The sequence below is a fragment of the Elgaria multicarinata genome, chromosome 1, assembly GCF_023053635.1.
Source record: "Elgaria multicarinata webbii isolate HBS135686 ecotype San Diego chromosome 1, rElgMul1.1.pri, whole genome shotgun sequence".
Lineage (NCBI taxonomy): Eukaryota > Metazoa > Chordata > Lepidosauria > Squamata > Anguidae > Elgaria > Elgaria multicarinata.
The window spans coordinates 146,631,364-146,649,645 of NC_086171.1; the positions used below are offsets into that span (position 1 = coordinate 146,631,364).

At 38.5% G+C, this 18,282-nt stretch overlaps 1 protein-coding gene across 3 annotated transcripts in view; it reads right to left on the reverse strand.

Annotated features, from left to right (window-relative positions):
• Positions 1–534: 534 nt before the first annotated feature.
• Positions 535–18,282, reverse strand: part of YIPF1 (Yip1 domain family member 1) — a 78,825-nt gene continuing 61,077 nt past the window's right edge. The window contains exons 1-10 of one of the 3 annotated variants that reach the window (XM_063138849.1): positions 17,277–17,361; positions 15,201–15,276; positions 12,793–12,956; positions 11,398–11,478; positions 10,574–10,661; positions 10,353–10,469; positions 5,239–5,405; positions 4,251–4,433; positions 3,334–3,443; positions 535–832 (exon numbers count right to left, since the gene is read on the reverse strand). In XM_063138849.1, coding sequence (XP_062994919.1) covers positions 3,339–3,443; positions 4,251–4,433; positions 5,239–5,405; positions 10,353–10,469; positions 10,574–10,661; positions 11,398–11,478; positions 12,793–12,956; positions 15,201–15,231 — 936 coding nt within the window. In that variant the 5' untranslated portion in view covers positions 15,232–15,276; positions 17,277–17,361 and the 3' untranslated portion in view covers positions 535–832; positions 3,334–3,338. Of the gene's footprint in view, positions 833–3,333; positions 3,444–4,250; positions 4,434–5,238; positions 5,406–10,352; positions 10,470–10,573; positions 10,662–11,397; positions 11,479–12,792; positions 12,957–15,200; positions 15,277–16,110; positions 16,214–17,276; positions 17,362–18,282 lie in introns of those variants that run through there. The other 2 variants (XM_063138856.1, XM_063138865.1) reach the window with 2 other exon arrangements.

Below are 18,282 nucleotides of genomic sequence, written 5' to 3' on the forward strand. Positions count from 1 at the left end.
TATTGATTCAAAAATGAATTCTTTTAAACAGTCCCCCCTCCCCCCCCCCCCACAATTCATTTTTTAAAAAATATATTATGCAACTGATGAATGTTAAATTTTAATTAACTGGATTTATACCTTTTGGTTTATTAGAATATTCAAAGTGAAGAATGTTAATCTCATTGTTTAGACTTACCCTACATTGACTACATTCAGCTGTTACTATATAAACTTACACATTTCAGTTTATTGGCATACTTTAAGATTGGATGATATAAAATGTTCTTAGAGCAATTAAGACAATGATGAGAGAACAGCAAAGCAAGTTGAGGAAAATGTTTTTCCAATATGAAATGCTTGCTTTATACATTTAGATTATTTACATATTTTATGTATAAAATACATTTGTATTATGTATATACTTTGCCCATCACAACCTCTGCAATCCCAAATTCTTGCAGACACCCATGAGAGAATGCATTATACATGAAACCAGATATACAGTTTTACTTATATCAGATATAAGTAGTTAGAAACACACTAATGGAGTGGTAGTATTTCAAGTCAGTTTTATTTGATGACAAACACTAAGTTCTGCAAAAGATTTTTTTTTAAATCATAAGTTAAGCAAGTTAAAATCTACAGCATTGAAATCTATTTCAGCTTTTGCTTCAACAGAGTAGCATTTCAACTAAAGTCCAGTACTAAGTTGGTCATTCAAGTGTCAGAGACTGTGAATTCAGTATGTTTCACTGATGGTCCCTTCAGATCTTTTGGCTGTTCTTTTGTCAATGTCGGAATGCCCCAATCAAACAATATTGCACAGACGAGAAAGAAGAAACAGATGTATCTGCAGGTATGAAAAACCAAGCAGCTAGTATTAAGAATTTAAGGATGATTTGAAGTACAGAAAACCCAATGGATCAAGTTCTACAGCAGGGACAGGCAGTGTTGATTCTAGGTTTTTAAGGGGCCTTGGGGAAGACACCCTCAATGATACCCCTTCCTCAGTAAGTCTACCTTCTCACCAGCAATATCAGCAGCTGCTATTCCTCCTCATCCCTGTTACCACATGCCTGACAGGCGCTAAGCCAATGAGCAAGTTAGTGTGGCATCTACTCCTCCTCCTTCTCACCACCACCATTGTCTGAGCTAGAGCAAGATGCAAATGAACAAGCAGGTTGCCATGGTGAAGTAGAGCAAGTCTGGGGCCTCTTGTCAGTGGGTCCCGGTTGTGGTGTGGGCCCTTGGCCAGTGCCTAACTATGCCTACCTTGATAGCAGCTGTGGGAGTGGGGAATCTTTATTCTGTCAAACGCTGCATTCCCCAAGTGTTAATTTGTTGGGCATCACATACTGGTAGTAGATGGGGCAAGAGCAAATAGTGGGCAGATCCACCCCTCCTTTCTGCCCCTCCCTCTTCCTCCATGCCCAACTGGCTTCTGGGAGATGGACTCTTGCCAGAGGTTTGAACTGATCATTTGCCAAGGGCCACATGAAATTAGGCAGAGGGATATAGTTTGCTCACCCTTGTTCTACAGCATTTTTTTCAGTTCGTCTGGAATAAAAAACTTAGAAAGGAGAGCACAACCTTTACATTTTCCATTTCTCCTACTTCTAGAACACTTAACAGTTTTTGCTATGTTTACTGCAAGCCAAAGTATGCACTAAAGACACTGTCCTCATTTCCATATATATTCAGATTTCAACCGAGTTTCCCATGCAAGGCCCCACATATCCTATCTCAATTCTGATTCTAGTCTCTAGAACTACTCATCTGGAAGCAAAAAATAAATAAATGATCACATCAATGATATTTACCCATGAAAATACTGAAGCACACTGAGGCAAGCAAATTAGTTTATGAAAGCAGTCATGTTTAAATGACCTGTCACTTAAAGGATTGTCTAAATGGTGGGAAGAGCGAAAAAACAGTTCCTAACTCTCTGTCCCACTGTAACCATGAATGAAAACTCAGAATGGAACCATCCTGCAGATGTGAGCAGAACTGGGTTTTGAAAGACTAAAGCCACAAGGAGCAGGTAACAGGTTTATGCTTCACTCTACTGATGTCTTTCAGTGCATCTCCGAGGTTTTCCCATATAGGGAAATTGCTGCCACTCATTCATAGGAGGCAGGGGGAATTAAGGGCTGTGCTTGAAGACCACAGATGCTACAGAACAAAAGGCACCTATTAGATCTTTTCCTTTTTAATGGAAGCAGCAGTGGGAAAACACGGGAAGGTTACAAATGGAACCTACATTATATGCTTTTAGACACCAGGTGAAGACCTTTTTATTCTTCCAGCATTTTAACAGTCTATAAATAAATTTTAACTTGGTGTTTTAAATTTGTAATTTTGCATTGCTGCTGTTTTTATCTAGTTGAGCTTTTATATTGTATTTTATATTATGGTTTTATACTGTTGTTTTATACTTTGAATGTTTTTAAATTTTGTGAACCGCCCAGAGAGCTCCAGCTATTGGGCGGTATAGAAATGTAATAAATAAATAAATAAATAAGATGGACTCCCTATAAAATTCTGTGTTTGAAGCAGGGTAATTGCAGGATGAAGGCTTTATCCAGAAGCATCCCATGTTGCAGTAAGGGTAGAGCCTTTTTGGTCTTCCTGGCATGGAATGGCTGAACTTCCATGAGTTATATCATGTGTATTTGTGCATGTTATATACACAAAGTTTCCTGCCATATATAGGCTTTCACAGTGTGCACATATTTATGCATCCCCTCTCACTTGTTGTTATAATGGGCATTTTATTGCTACTTAATAAAACCTATTGTATGTGGACTTCTGCCAGGAGCCCTTAAGTGAATTAAGGGCATGTACTATTTGACTTGCACATTAATTCTACAGAACTATTTTGTTAAAATATATTTATGGTCCAATTCTGTGCTCTGATGTATCACTATGCTTCCATTGTGTTGTCACGGGGACCTGGCTACGTTGCAAAGCTTCTACTTGATGGAGCACTACAAAGCAGTCTTTTCAAGAGCTGGGGGGGGGGAACCCACCACTGGCATCATGGAATCCATTCAAAGAGCTATCAAACCAGATCCAGGCTCCTAATGTGGGTGTTGCTTTGCACCAACTAGGACCTTCCACTGAGAAAAAGCCAAGTAGGGCAGTTGTCCAGCAATGCCACACTTGCCACTGTAGCAACTGAGGTACACATTTTTGCTTGACCAGTAAAGCAGGGATCTGATTGGAAATGCCCACCTGTGAACTCAAGCACACTTACATAAAATTAATCCCCAACAAGCATTAGTACTTAGTTATTACTGATATTAGTTACAGCAAGCCCAGCAACACAAAGATGTTCAGATAATATCTTACCTTAATTACTGAGCCTTTGTTGCTCCTATTGTTCCATTATGTGGTGGTGCAAGACTCGTTAAGGTGGTCGGTGTTAGGGTAACCAGTTCAGAGTCATCAAAAAAGTATGCCTACATCATTAGCAAACACAGGTGAGGGGGGTACATTATGAATATTATGAACAGTACATTATGAATATCAATCGTGCATCTCCATTGCAGCCTATATTTTTTATATATGCAATATATTGCATACAGGGAATTGGTGGCACAACAATTAGCCTTACTACTATATTTAAAAAATAATAATACTCAGGCAGTACTTGTACTAAGGCCTCATCTACACCAAGCAGGATATTGCACTATGAAAGTGGTATATAAAAGGCAGGAGCCACACCAAGCAGTATATAGTGGTATGAAAGCAGTATATGGTATGTGTCAATGGGCCCCAACAGTTGTCAGTGCACTTCAATACCGCCATAAAGCAGTAGTGTGGCTCCTGCCTTTTATATACCGCTTTCATAGTGCAATATCCTGCTTGGTGTAGATGAGGCCTAAGTGACAGAAATTGGAAAACTAGCAATATGGAAGACATGGAACAAAACAGAATATGGCATAAATACTTATGTAAATGTTATACAAACTAAAAAGTCCAGGCATGAGATTTAAGTATGCCCAACATATTGTTTTTCATCCTGTGTCTATATTTCAGCATTAACTTCTGAAAAAGCTGTTAAATCAGTCACTAATAGCTTTCTGCACCAAATCATATCTACAGATATTTAATTATATAATGGTACATATTTTGGGGGATATTTAAATACCAATTTGCTTATATTTTTGCTGTTCATTTTGGAAGTGTTCTGCATAAAGGTCTCAACACGTGTGGCTTTAACTGTTCAGGTAAAGTGATCAAAGAAAAACTGTATATTGTCATACCAAGCAACCCACAGCAAGCAAGGCATGGAGAAGTACGAGAGTCACAATTGTAGCCATTGCAATTCTTCGGTTGTCATCTCTAACAGCAGGCCAAAATGTCATAACTAAGACAGATCCTGAAAGACACAGAGCAAAAACCACCAAAACCCATCTGAGAGCTTTCTGCGGGATAATCCACAAAATCTGCAATTAAAAAGAAAAGAAATAAAGTCCAGTCTTTGCCAGCTGTGATCAACTCTATACTTGGATTGCCTTACATCAAAGACCATTGATATATCCAACACTCTCCCTACACTGAACAAGGATTTGGTCCCAATATAGGTGCATTACATTTCTGCATTTCAATGAGAAACAATATTAATAAGAACACCCATAAACCCTTTCTATATATACCCAACATCTATATGGAACCTATGTGCTGTCTACTGCAGAAGTAGCTAGTTTTCAGAAAACATTCTGCAGTGCTACTGTCCCAAAAGCCAAATATGTAAAGAAATGGTCCAAACTCTGTAAATAATAGCCAATATGCTCCCCACCCCCAGATTAAGGCACTGCAGTGTTCCATGTGTGACTTGTGTATTTGATAAGACAAGATTCAGAAATTTGCAGGAACATTACAACAGAGTCTGTAAATAGCACCCACATTCAAGAAACAGCCCTACGAAGAGCACTCCCCAGTCTAGCCACGGAGAATGCACAGAGCATGAAATCCATGCACAGCTATTGGAATGGATTGTGGGCAGAGAGAAGGGACCCTTCCTTAGTTTTGACTCATTCATTATGCTTGCAAGATAACTTCCATGTCATATGCAATAAACCTTAATAACTTTTGTCCCAATATCTCCTTCACACTAAGTTAAGTATGCCACACATCGTGTAATACAGTGTTCTCACCAATGCCATTTCAAAAAGCTGTATTGATCTGTTTATTTTAGATATTCCGTTTATTCAGCACTTGCTCTTCATAAATATACTTAACAGTACTTACCGCTGTTGGAATATAAATGAAGAGCGAATAGCCATAAACACACACAATCTCAAGAAAGGAGTAGGAGACAATGTTCACAACTTTATTGTTCCTCCACATAAGGAATCCCCAGAGAGCTAGAGGAACTAGCCAAGCATAAGCATAGATGGCGGTAGCAGCTATGGACACTGTAAAGAGATGCATTTTAGCACTAAGAATCACACCATGAGAATCAGACTACCACATTGTAGAAACTTTTACTTCATAGGATGTAAATTAAATAACAGGCAGCTCATTGCTGTCTATTTTGTTGAAAAAGCTATCCATCTTTAACTTTTGAAGTCAGGTCTTACAGTCTGTCCTTAACTGCATCTACAAGGTCTTCTCTGTGTTGGCGCCCACCTTATGGAATCCGCCCACAACCCGGTATTCGGGAGGCACCAACTATGGTGTACTTTAGGCGCCAATTAAAGAACCTGGCTTTCCCTGTGATTATAGCACTGCGAATACTTGGCTTTAAATTTTTTTATAAATGTTTTATTTGAACTGTATTTTACTGGTAAAGTGCCTAGAGTATTTTTAAATATTGTAAGTGGCATATTAAGGGTACAATCTAATGCATGTTTAGACAAAAAACAAAAGCCCTGTAACTCCCAGCATGGGAGTTGTAGGATTTCCCCCCTCTGTCTAAAAATGCATAGGTTTGAAACGTAAATAAATAAATATGAAAAATACTGAAATAGGTGGCCAAAGTCCCTGAGTCTATTGCCCACTCTACATAATATTCATCTATCCATAATCAGCCAATTCTGTGTGCCTATACTTTAACCCATTTCCAAGTTTCACTTACCTCAACTCCTTATTTAGGTCAAGAATGCTATATAGATAATATTTGCATTCCTTTCCTTGCATTAGGTTGCTGAGATCACCTGACCTTGAAATGGAAATCATGAGGTTTGCTTCAACATATTTTGTAGTGAAGTCATGTCCCCTTTTTATGCAGTGATTAGTCATATCTTACATAATTCCCTCTATAACTTTAGCTAAGACAGAGAGCTACTAACAATTCAAACCTGTTTGGAAAAGTAGAAGAATGAAAAAGCACCTTTTAGACTAGCTAATTAGGTTTTCTACATGGCTTTTATAGGTAAAACCTTTATCAGATGCAGTTATAGATCAAAGCAAGGTGGAATAATCAGTTATAGACAAGTAGAAAGTGAACATTCTACTTTCATTTAGAGAGATACCTACACCATGGCTCAGTTCAGACAACACATTAGTCAACGCCGTGTGAAAACTCCACTCAACAGTTGAGTTTTTAGAAGGTACTCCCCAAACAATATGTTCTAACTCCACCGTTGTGTGAATGTGTGCTATCCCAAAACCAGATAAAGATTTGACTAATCCTGATTCTTATAGACCTATTTCTTTAATTAATCAGGATGCTAAAATTTTTACATCTATTATGGCCAAACGATTAAATAAATTTTTGGCAGAATATATAGGAGCAGATCAATGTGGGTTTGTGGTAGGAAGACATATGCATAATTTAGTGGGTAGAGTTTTAAATGTAATAAATGTAATAAAAAAAGCAAATATTAAGGCAGGTATTATGGCATTAGATATTTTTAAAGCTTTTGATTGTGTGAGCTGGCAGGCACTAAAGAGTATTATAGATAAATTGGGATTTGGAAATAAATTTAAAAATGTAATAGAACAGTTATATTCCCAAAATACGGCGGTAGTGGTGGTAAATGACGGACTTACTGAAAAGATACGACTAGCCAGAGGAACAAGACAAGGATGTCCGCTCTCGCCGGTCCTTTTTGTAATGGTTATGGAAGTTTTGGCGAAGGCACTAAGGGAGGATAAAGAATTAGAAGGAATTGGAGAGGTAAGGGAGATAAAGCTAAACATGTTTGCGGATGATACTTTATTGACCATTAAGAATCCATTAAGAAAATTAGAAAGAATTAAATATCAGTTGAGGGAATTTGAGGAAATTACAGGGTTAAAAATAAATTGGTCTAAATCAGAGATGATGTTGTTTAACTATACTAAGAAGGAAGAAAAGGATTGGGAATTTAAGGGGATGGAATTGAAAGTTAAGAATGAGATTAAATACTTGGGAATTAAAATTACAAAAAATCTAGAGAATTTAGAAAGGGAAAATTTAACGAGGTTAAAGAAGGAGGTATTAGAGAAATTGGAGAAATATAAAAGATTAAATTTATCTTGGTTTGGGAGAATAGCTTTGATAAAAATGAAGATACTAGCTAAAATTAATTTCGTATTTAGGATGCTACCTATAAAAATATCAGAAACCGAGATAAAAAGTTGGCAAAATATTATTAATAAATATTGTAATGGAGAAAAGAGAGCAAGAGTGAATAAAAATAATTGGTACCTAAGCCAAAAAAAGGGGGGAATGGGTCTCCCAAACATAAAATTATACTACGTAGCATATAGATTAAGACATGTTGTAGAAGCAATTATGGGAGTAGGAGATTTATACTGGATGGAAGAAAAAATCATAAGTAAGGTAGAGATGAATCTGGAGAATGTTTTTTTTAAAGATGGAGGAAGAAAATGGGTTGGAAGTATAGATAATCCACTCCTGAGGACTCAATGGGAAATTTGGAGCAAATTTAAAGGGAAGCTGCTTCCGAGCAACTCTCCCTTAGCACCGATAATAATGTTAAAGAATTTCCCAGAGGATCTAAAGGGTAGATTATGTAAAATATTAAAAGAGAAAAATAAAATAAAATTAAAGGATTGGGTAAGAGATATTAAAACAAGAGAAGATATGGAAAATTTGTTAAAGGAGAAGAAGCTATCTTGGCTAGAATATGGTCAATTAGAACAATGGAATAAAAAGTGGATTAAAGATAATAGAATGTGCAGAAAGATGACGAGGTTTGAAGAATTAGTAGTAAGTAAGGAGAAAGGAAAAGGAGGTAGTATAGTTTCAAAAGGATTAATGAGTGAAATATATAAAATATTGTTAGAGAAGGAGTTTAGAGAGAATACAGAGAAAGTGATTTGGGAATCAGATTTGAAGATACAAATAGGGCGACAGAGCTGGGAGGGACTATGGAAACAAAGAGTGTTGAGAAGTTTATCAGTAAGAATAAAGGAGAATTATTTTAAAATTTTATGGAGGTGGTACCTAACCCCGGTTAGATTGAACAAGATAAGTGATCAACATTCAGCAAATTGTTGGAGAGGATGTGGGGAAAAAGGAACTTATTTACATATGTGGTGGCAATGCAAATATGTACAAAGATTATGGAAGATGGTGTTCTCAGAAATTGAAGAAATAGTGGGAATGAAAATAGAACAAACACCAAAAATAGCATTGCTGTCACTATTTGAAGATATAAAGTGTGGAAAAGGAACTATAGAGCTGATATCGAGTTTGTTGGTTGCAGCACGATTGATGATAGCTAGGAACTGGAAGATCCAAGGGGAATATTCTATTGAGGAGTGGTATAAAGTAGTATGGGATATAGCCATTAATGATAAACTGACATGTAATATTAAGTGGAGAAAAGGCGTAACTAAAATAAATGAGTTCGAAGGAATTTGGAAACAGTTCCTAGTGTTCGTGTTTACTAAGGGAAATGGGAAACCACCATCAGAAGAAACGATTAGATTTTGGACTCAAGAATGATCCCGAGGTGGGGGGTGCACTTTTATGTTAAGAATGAAAATGTTGTAGTGTGATAAGGCATATGTAATAGTTTTTGATATTTGTACTCAACAATTATTCAATATGTATGAAGCAGATATTTGATGTATTTCTTTTTCTTATTGTGTTTGTTTCAATTATATTTTGGAAATGTTCATTTATGTTTATATAGTGTTGAAAATGAATAAAAATTATTAAAAAAAAAAAAAAAAGAATGTGTGCTATCATGGAGTTGAGTAAAAGTTGACATGATGTTTGATTGACAGTTCCTCCACCCTCTCTCCTCCCGCTATGAGCGGTATTGTCTCTGTAGTATGCATAAAACCCAAAGTCTGTTAAAAATGAGATTGATGCAATAAAAATTTGTCATGAATTCTCACTCTGCTATCTGTTCATCCCCCTGAATTGGTTTTTAAAAGAATGGCTACCCTGAGAACATAAGAAGTGACATGCTGGATCCAGCACTCTGTTCACACAGTGGCCAACCAGCCATCGGCCAGGGACAAACAAGCAGGACTTGGTGCAACAGCACCCTCCTACCCATGTTCCCCAGCAACAGGTGCACACAGGCTTACTGCCTTGAATACTGGAGATAGCACACAACCATCAGGGCTAGTAGCCACTGCTAGCCTTTGCCTCCAGGAATTTATCCAACCCTCCTTTAAAGCCATTCAAATTGGTCTGGGACATTGTGACCAGAAGGTTAAAATGTTCACCAACAGGCTTCCTAGGTTTATTGGTCTCTCTATTCAACATATGACTGTTCAGTCTTTGCCTTAAAGTAAGGCTTTGTTTATTCTATACATATTGCCAGAAGACACTTAATAAACAATATTAGATAAACAAAATTGAAAGTTGTGATGGACTGCACCATTTGGGCCAGTAATTATATTGTTACTGTTGATTAAGAGGCACTGTTGGTATTTGGGTCCGTTGTAAGGTCTGGTTCCTACCTCAAATCAGGTGAGGGTCTTTTGACCTTAGTAATTAAGTTTAGGTGGTTGCCTATATTGCATCCCTGAGAGTAGGGTCAATCTCAAGAACTGGTTGCTCTGTCCTATTAATTATTATGCTAAGTACTTTGCTGAAGTAATCAAACCTGAGGTATTGATCTGGTTTTTGAAATCTGGTTAATCATTGTATTAGGTCTGTATTTCAGCTTAAGGAAAGCTTTTCTTAGGTCACACAGTTGCTCAACACAATCAGTCGTAGCGCATGGCTTTAGCTGTATACAATAAGAACTTTGTATGCGGCCATGATGGTAACTACTGGCATGGAGCGATACGGCTTTCTTCTACCTCAGTTTCTATATCTTTAAATTTACCAGTTACGTGCTGTTTATTATAAAATACATGCATCAGGCGATTCCTTCATTTGGTAATTTACTACAGTTCATCTGAGTAAAAAGTGTTGCATATAGATTGCTTGGAATGGTTTTACAAACCTTTTCGGAAGTCAGGCACATAACAGGCATCACGATTGCCCAGGTGGATGAAGAATTTTGAAAGGTTGCCACTGATAGCAATGGCAAAGACTAATGTGGCACATATCCAAAAGGGACCTTAATGGGGACAAAAGCAAAAGATCAATTATTCTGGCCCATTTCCATTCAGCATAAAAGCAAAAGAGGAGCACCTCTATGACAATGCTAGCATTTGTACATACCATAAAGATCAGGATTACTTCGAATGTACAGTCTTACAAAGTTTTTCCCTGGTACTGGAAAAACAGAACCTTTGATTCTATCCAGGACCTAATAAAAGTAATGCAAAACATATGACTTGACTTAAGATTTTAATTAACAATTTTATTATTCAGAAGTGCTTTAACACATTTAGGATTAAAAGAACTGCCAAACATTAGCCCATTTTGGACATCATTATTTGGTCCATAAACCACAGTTTATCTGCACTTGAAGACTCTTTCCATGGGATGCTATCTTGTTTTTTTCAACCATAGTTTCCAATGATGTCCAAACTGGGAAACTGTGATTTAAAAGTTCCCTTCAAACCAGGATCAATGAAATACATAACTAATATTTTCTCTTCTCTCACCACCTCCTCAACTCCTGGACAATCCATGTTTTACAACTGCTTCTACATTCTTGATACGTTATAGCAAAAAAACCAAGCTAACAAATCTGTTTCCAAACCCTGATTTAAAAGAAAAGAAAAGAAAAGAAATACTCTGAGCATTCACAGCTTTGAATTTTAAATTCATTTAAATCATAGCACCTTCATGACTGCAGGAACAAAATTATGTTTGCTTCTGCTGCCCTGATGCTAAACACTTTTACTTAAGAATAAGCTGCAGAAAATGAACACCAGTCCACTCTGCTGACCCATTTTACCATATATGTATATATGGTTGTGTATATACACACACACACACACACACACACACACACGTATATATATATATTTTAAAAGCTGAATCACACTTTACTAAACATATGCATGATGCCTTAATAGAAATTGCCGATTACAAACCTGGTATGTATCCACATCAAAAAACGTTTGGTAATATTCAAATGTCCAGAACGGGGCACTTTTCTTCTGCCCAGCAAGTAACTGAAAGATACGTAATATTTTAAAAGAAGATACAAGATGCAGGTTACTTGTTCAATATTAGCATATTATTTTAAAAGGCAGACCTTTTCACTTATATAAGACTTGGAAACTCTTTGCACAGAGTTGGAAAAAATGGTTTTAACTTGGAAGCAGAATTTTCAGCAAAATCTGTGTCATATATTCTGTATTCTGGTTCCATCCAGTTAATTCAGCAAGTTCTTTTCAATGAAAGCATGTGTGGCATTTCCTTGCCAAACCTCTAGCCAGAGGTTCAGACAATCTGAGGTCAAACCTTCTACTCAGGGAATGAAAACCTACCCTACATCCTCCGTTAAATTCTAGACATGCCATCCAGGATGTATCCATTTTATCACTGCCTGTCATATATATGCACTTTCTTTGCAGTCCTATGGGAAGGCCAGGCAGCTGTACTCACACACACACACACACACACACACACACACCTGTTCCCCACCTCCTATTCAAGGGGGAGAAACAAATCTTCCAATGACTGGAAAGAAAATCTTATAGGCTGCTGGAAGAAGATTTATATATACACTTTATAGTGCTATAAAAAGGTTTGCAAACAAACTAGGTAGAACAGTTCTCTTAGGGAATGTCCTAAAGTAAATTATTCCTCTTTAACATCTGTTTACACACATCAGTGCCCTAAAACTATTCATACAATACTACCAACCAGAGATCATAATAAGTATGAGAGCACTTTTGCAAACCAGCTCTTTGCTAATGGCTGACACAAGTGGACAGGGAGGTTATGTTGGCTCCCTCTCTGGTGTCCTTCCACCAGCAGGCAAAAACGTTTCTATTCAAACAGTCATTGTAAGCTGGTCTATTGGGTTAGGTGTTTTTATTCTGTTACTGTTGTGTGTTAATTGTGTTTTTAAAGTATTCAATTTATTATTGTTTTTATCACGTTTTTATGCACTTTTTAAAAAGTTCCTATGATTGAGTGCCATTTTCCTTGGTAAAAAAGCACGATACAAATCTTTCTATCTAGAGAGATAGATATATTTTTAAAAGAGCTTTACCCAGTGTACATCCCATTAGATTCCTTCCAATCCTAATACCTAGTTCTACAGAAGAGACAGGCTGTGATACTAAACTTCTCAACAGTACAATCTTTTTGCTGCCTGGTAACCTGACGTACAAGGGCATCCCTATTTTCAATCCTTCCCACAGATAGCCACCATGACGGGCTTCCCCAATCATTTACACAGAACAGATTTAATGTCAATTAACAGCTTGAAGAAGAACAGCACGTTGTGAGACAGAATCCTTGCATCGTCATCTAACCTCAGTTTTATCAGAATCGTCTGTCCCCAATAGCTCATCGTCCTCCTCCCTTCCAGAATCTTGCAGGTGTCCATGCTTTTTCTTTGGTTTCTCAACAGGTTCATCAATGCTTATTGTGACAGCATCTGGATTCGCTGCCAACAAGTTGGCTGCATCATCAAATTCTGAAAAACAAATATTCCCCCCCAAAGATTTGATTTTTGCATGAAAGTTATCTGTCAAGATATGCAATTGTCTGGAACGAGTAGGACTCATGCATCATATTTTAAAGCCCATAAATTATTTAGAATATGTATATGCATGTTGATGCTGATTTAACAAAGCATTTCCTTATTCAGGTAAGACGTGCCGGCCTGCCTCCTCCCATTAACCTGTGTGCTAGCTGATCACAGACCTGGATTCGCATCCGATGGCTGAGTTCACAAGGTGCATAGCTAATTGAACCAGAACACAACAAAAGGACAGTACCACAAAGCAGAAACAAACAGAAATCTAGCAGGTGCAGGAGACAAATTAATCCAAGCGGTATAAATCTCAACACACTTTGAGCAATTAATTCAGCAAGTGACTTGCCAGAGTAGGAATAGTGCATGTCTACTGCAAACTCATAGGTGACCTGACTCCTCCCATTTGTCTGCTGTACCTGTTGGATTTCTGTTTGTTTGAACCAGAGGGACACTACAGTACTGACGGAACTGCAGCATCAGAAGAGACTACAACTGGGTCTTCAAACCTAACTAGAAAAGTGGCAGACAGAAAATGGCCTGGTTTGCACACAAGAGTAACCCAGGGTTTTTTAAAACCCTGGGTTACCCTGAGCAAGCAAACACACTAATAAGTGCAGCTTGATTCTCCTACTGCCAACAAGAGCAATTAAAAATGCTTCGGATAAGCCAGAATTCTTGGTTCAGTTGTAAAACTAATCAAGTCACGAACACAGCGTCCCTGCCTTATTTAGCAGCTCCAACTGGGAGGAGCTGAAGCAGACCAAAGGCTATTAGTCCAGCATCCTGCTTCCCAAGGTGGCCAACCAGATGCCTTTGGGAAGCCCAAAAGCTGAAGGCAAAAGCCACCTCCTATTGTTATTCCCAGTAATTATCTATGATGCTAATGGTAGCATAAAGCTTTCATGATCAGAAATCACTGATAACTATATCCTCCATATTTTTTTCCCCATTTAAAATCCTGTAGGTTGGTGACCCACAACCATACTGTGTGGTAGCAAATTCCATAGTTTTACTACATGCTATGTAAAATACCTTGAATCTCCTACACTTCCAAGCTCTACCATATCCTTTTTTCAGATGTAGCCTTGATGCTGGTCACAGCATAGATTTAAATCCTTTGGGATTCCTTCAGCCCTAATGATGCCTATCATGGAATTGGCCTTTTTCACAGCTGCTGCATAGTGGTTTGACATTTCTATTGTGCTATCCACCAAGAACACATAATTCTTTTCCTCGTCAATCACTGGCAGCTCAGATGCCATATGAAGGGGGGTTGCCCCCCCCAAACATGTGGTACTTCACACTTATTTACATTGAACCAAATTTGCAATTTTATTGCCCATCTCTCCAATTCAGAGAGATTGTTTTGGGGTGCTCTGCAATCCTTTTGTTTTTACCATCCTGTAGCATTTGGTGTCATTGGCAAACTTGGCCACCCCATTGCTCACCTCTAACTCTAGGTCATTTATGAAAAAAGTTAAAGAGAATTAGTCCCAATACAGATTTTTGGGGGACCCCACTCCTTATAGTTCCTACTGTGAGAACAATAGGTGGTGTGTGGAAAAAGATCCCAGGAGTGGAATAAGATCACACTACCCAATCTTTTCTTTCAAGGGCCACATTCTCTTGGTGGTACATATCAACAGTAGACAGGCTACGCCCTACAACTCCCTTCTTACTCTGTGTCCAGAGGGCTGGCTGGTGGGCGAGGGGAGATTTCTCTTGCAAGAGGCTCAACTGATCACTTGCAGAAAGCGTTGGGTTGCATGTGGCCCACCCTAGAGTGATTCCTACTCTGCTTCCTGTTCTTCGCCTGTCCTCTTATCCCTTTATCTGTTCTTTATCTGTTCTCTTAACTGCTTCCTCAAGAGATTTTGTTGAGGGAAGGTGAGTGAAACATGTATGCCACTCTGAGCATCTTGGACAAATAATGGGATAAAAATGTAATAAATTTTAAAATGAAGTATATTCCCATTATGCAGGAAGAGTTGTGCTCATCACCCTAACTGACAACTCTGTTTTTGGAAAAGGACAAGAAATTGGTAGTAATACTGAGCCCACAAGACTCTGTGCGCTATGAAACAGACCTTAATTACAGATGTGGGATTAAACTCAGTGACCCAACACAGAGGCCACAGAACAATCCAGAGTGTAATTTGAAAGTGTAATTTGATCAATTACCTTGAAACTTTAGGTCATCTACAGTTGCCATTCATGCACCAATGTTCTGACGAGGTAATCCAGAAGTGAAAAATAACTGGAAAATACAAAGTAGGTAAGTACGAACTTAGATTTAAAAATGTGACTCTATTATTCATGTATTATGTAACTGACTCCTAGAGCTCCAGAAGCTATGCAGTATCATCCTGTAAATCTCTCTCAAGAATACTTCAAACAGATTCCCAAGATTTGCCCACTTTATGCAGATTTGCATACTTCTACAAGCAATAAGAAGGTATAAGCAAAGATATCCTGGACAGAAATATCTGTTCAGGCAATACTCTATAGTGAGGTCTATCTGGTGCCAACATGGTCATCTTTTCAGTGACAAGTTATGACTTTCCTCCACTTTCCCAGGCATTTGAAAGCATATAGTGGGGCTTTTAAATTTACCAAGTCCTGCTAGTTATATTGTTAATTGTTTTGAACTTGTTTTCAAATTGCTTAAAATTGTTGAATATTAAAGATGTTGTATTGTATTTTATCATGCTGTGAAATGCCCAGAAAGCTTTTGCTACTGGGTAGTATAGAAAAGGCTTGCTGGGATAGCATCTGGGAACTAGCACCGTTTACATCCTGCCTGCACCATGGGAGAACATGCAATGATGTTTCATTCAACGCGGGAACAACTAAATGTATGTATGATTCAACAGTCACGGGATACGTTAAACGTGTGTACACAGAACATGTATATGCACCAGTTAATCATGTGTACACAAATGCCAGAATAGTGGTTGGGTATGTGTGGTAAACACTGTCTCCATCCATCAGCTAGATGAACAAGAGCCATCAATTACTATTCAAGCAAGAACACCAGCAAGGGAAGTTCAGCCCGGCATAATCTGGATATAAATGCCTGCTTATAGCTTACTAGTGTGTTCTGGCCTTGAAGATCTGGTCTGCCTCATCCATCTTTTCCTCCCCTTCCCTTGAATGTCTTGTCTTTATAGCTGGTAGGCCTGATAGGCAGGGCCTGTCATTCTTTATTTACTGATGTGAGCCACTTTGGGAGACAGTAAATGTCTGGAAAATGCATATGAGTACAGTAAACAAATCAATCAATAAATCTAATATTCTTTTAGCCTGTTTCAGTACAACACACACACACACACGGTTGCTCTGTACAGCAAGCCATTCAACTGCAGCACCTTGCAACACAAAGGTGATGCTCTACCAGCCACTCTCTTTGGTGATTTGCAGTGATGTAATTAAAAGTTGCCAGATCCATGTTCAGATCCAGATCCTGAACATTCAATTTCAAGTGGTCACCACACAATGGTTTATGGAAACCATATGAATTAAGTGCCATTACTGTTTCTCATGCTATGTACACAAAATCAAGGAGTGCCTCCTCAGAAACAGTTTCAGTTTGTATTTTTCAAGATTTGAAGTAATTGACTAAATATTTCCTCCCTACTGGAAAACAATGTAATAATCCAAATGTCTTATCCGAAAAGCAAGCAGATACTCTCAGCAGGGGGGAAATGATTATTCAGTGTCTACCAGTGTGCTTTTGCCGGTAGCAACATCCATTGAACTCAGTGGGGCTAAGTTATGATTAGGCTGCTAAAGACCTAACAACCCTAACGCACTAATTCGGAATCAGCACCACTCCATTTCCAGTCCCATAAAAATTACCAGTGTGTGCAGACTAGAACCCCTTCTTTGCCCATAAACAAGCATCGACAGTAAGGAGAAAAAGGCATCCCTGACTGAGAACTTAGATGGTCAAACGACATTAAGGAGAAACCGATCCGCACTAGGGTATACCGAGTCTGTTCCCTATAGTGGGGAGATGGGTTTGAACCCGTCACCACCCTTGTCTCCTCCGGGTTCGCATAGCGCACACACTAAAACCTTGCCAGTGCCATTTAAAAAAAGAGAACTACACGCCAGGGAGCCGGCGACTGGGGAGTAGAGTTCTCGTCACCCATACACGCATTTGTCGGAGTCTTTCTTAACGTGTGAACACCCCCATTGAGCCAGGCCGCAGCTAAGCCCCCTGCCACCCACTCCACAAGGCGGCGCCGTTACTACCTGCTGGTTGCAAAGCGAAGTCGAAGGAGCAACGTACGAATGGCCTGTGTTGCCGGAAACGGCAAGAAACTGACGACTCTCCCCGTCAGTCTCTCGCTCGTAAAGAGGCAGAGGTCCCTTTAAGCGCTATAAACCAATCTGCGCAGCCTCTCCCTTTAAAGCGACAAGGAGAAATACTTCTTGGAAACGCGGCTTCAACACGGAGGGCATCTTAAATAAAGGCTAAACGCATTTACCGTAGCATAAGCTTAAGTCCACGAAAACGTATGCCGCAGTGTCTTCTTCTTTGACGTTCCACAAGACACTTTTCTATAACAGATTGCACTCCTCCTATGCACGTTCCTCTGGAAATAAGCCCCGTTTAAACTAAAGTGGAGGTTACTTCTGAATAAACGTGAGCAATAATAATAATAATAATAATAATAATAATAATAATAATAATAATAATAATAATTTATTACCCGCCTCTCCCACTGGATCCAGACGGGGAGCAACACCAAATAAAATATAATACATACAATTAGTTAAAAGAGAATATAAAACCAATACAATATTAAAATAACAATCACATCTTAAAATACTTAGGTTTAAAATTCATCTATGTAGGCCTGCCGGAAGAGACTAGTCTTCACAGCTGTCTTAGAGAGAGAATTCAGAGAGAGTTTTCTTCTGGGACTTGTGAGGCATTCAAACAATACGAAGAGCATTCTCCACTCCAAAGCAGCTCAATGCCACCTTCATAAGATCTTCCTATAAAACGCTGGGGGATGTAAATATGTCTTGCATCTCTCTTAAAGAGATAAAAATGTTGGGACAATGTAAAAGCCCAAACAGTCTGTTTTGTGAAATATGGACTATGGGCCGGAATTGTTATTGAAATGTGGTTATATGGACCTTTTGCATCAGTCCCTTGAAGTAATGTGTGACTGGTCAATTTGGTTGATTTGGCTCACTAGGAGTTGCTGTTCCAGGCCGTTTTGTGTAATATGGACTATTGCCCCCAATG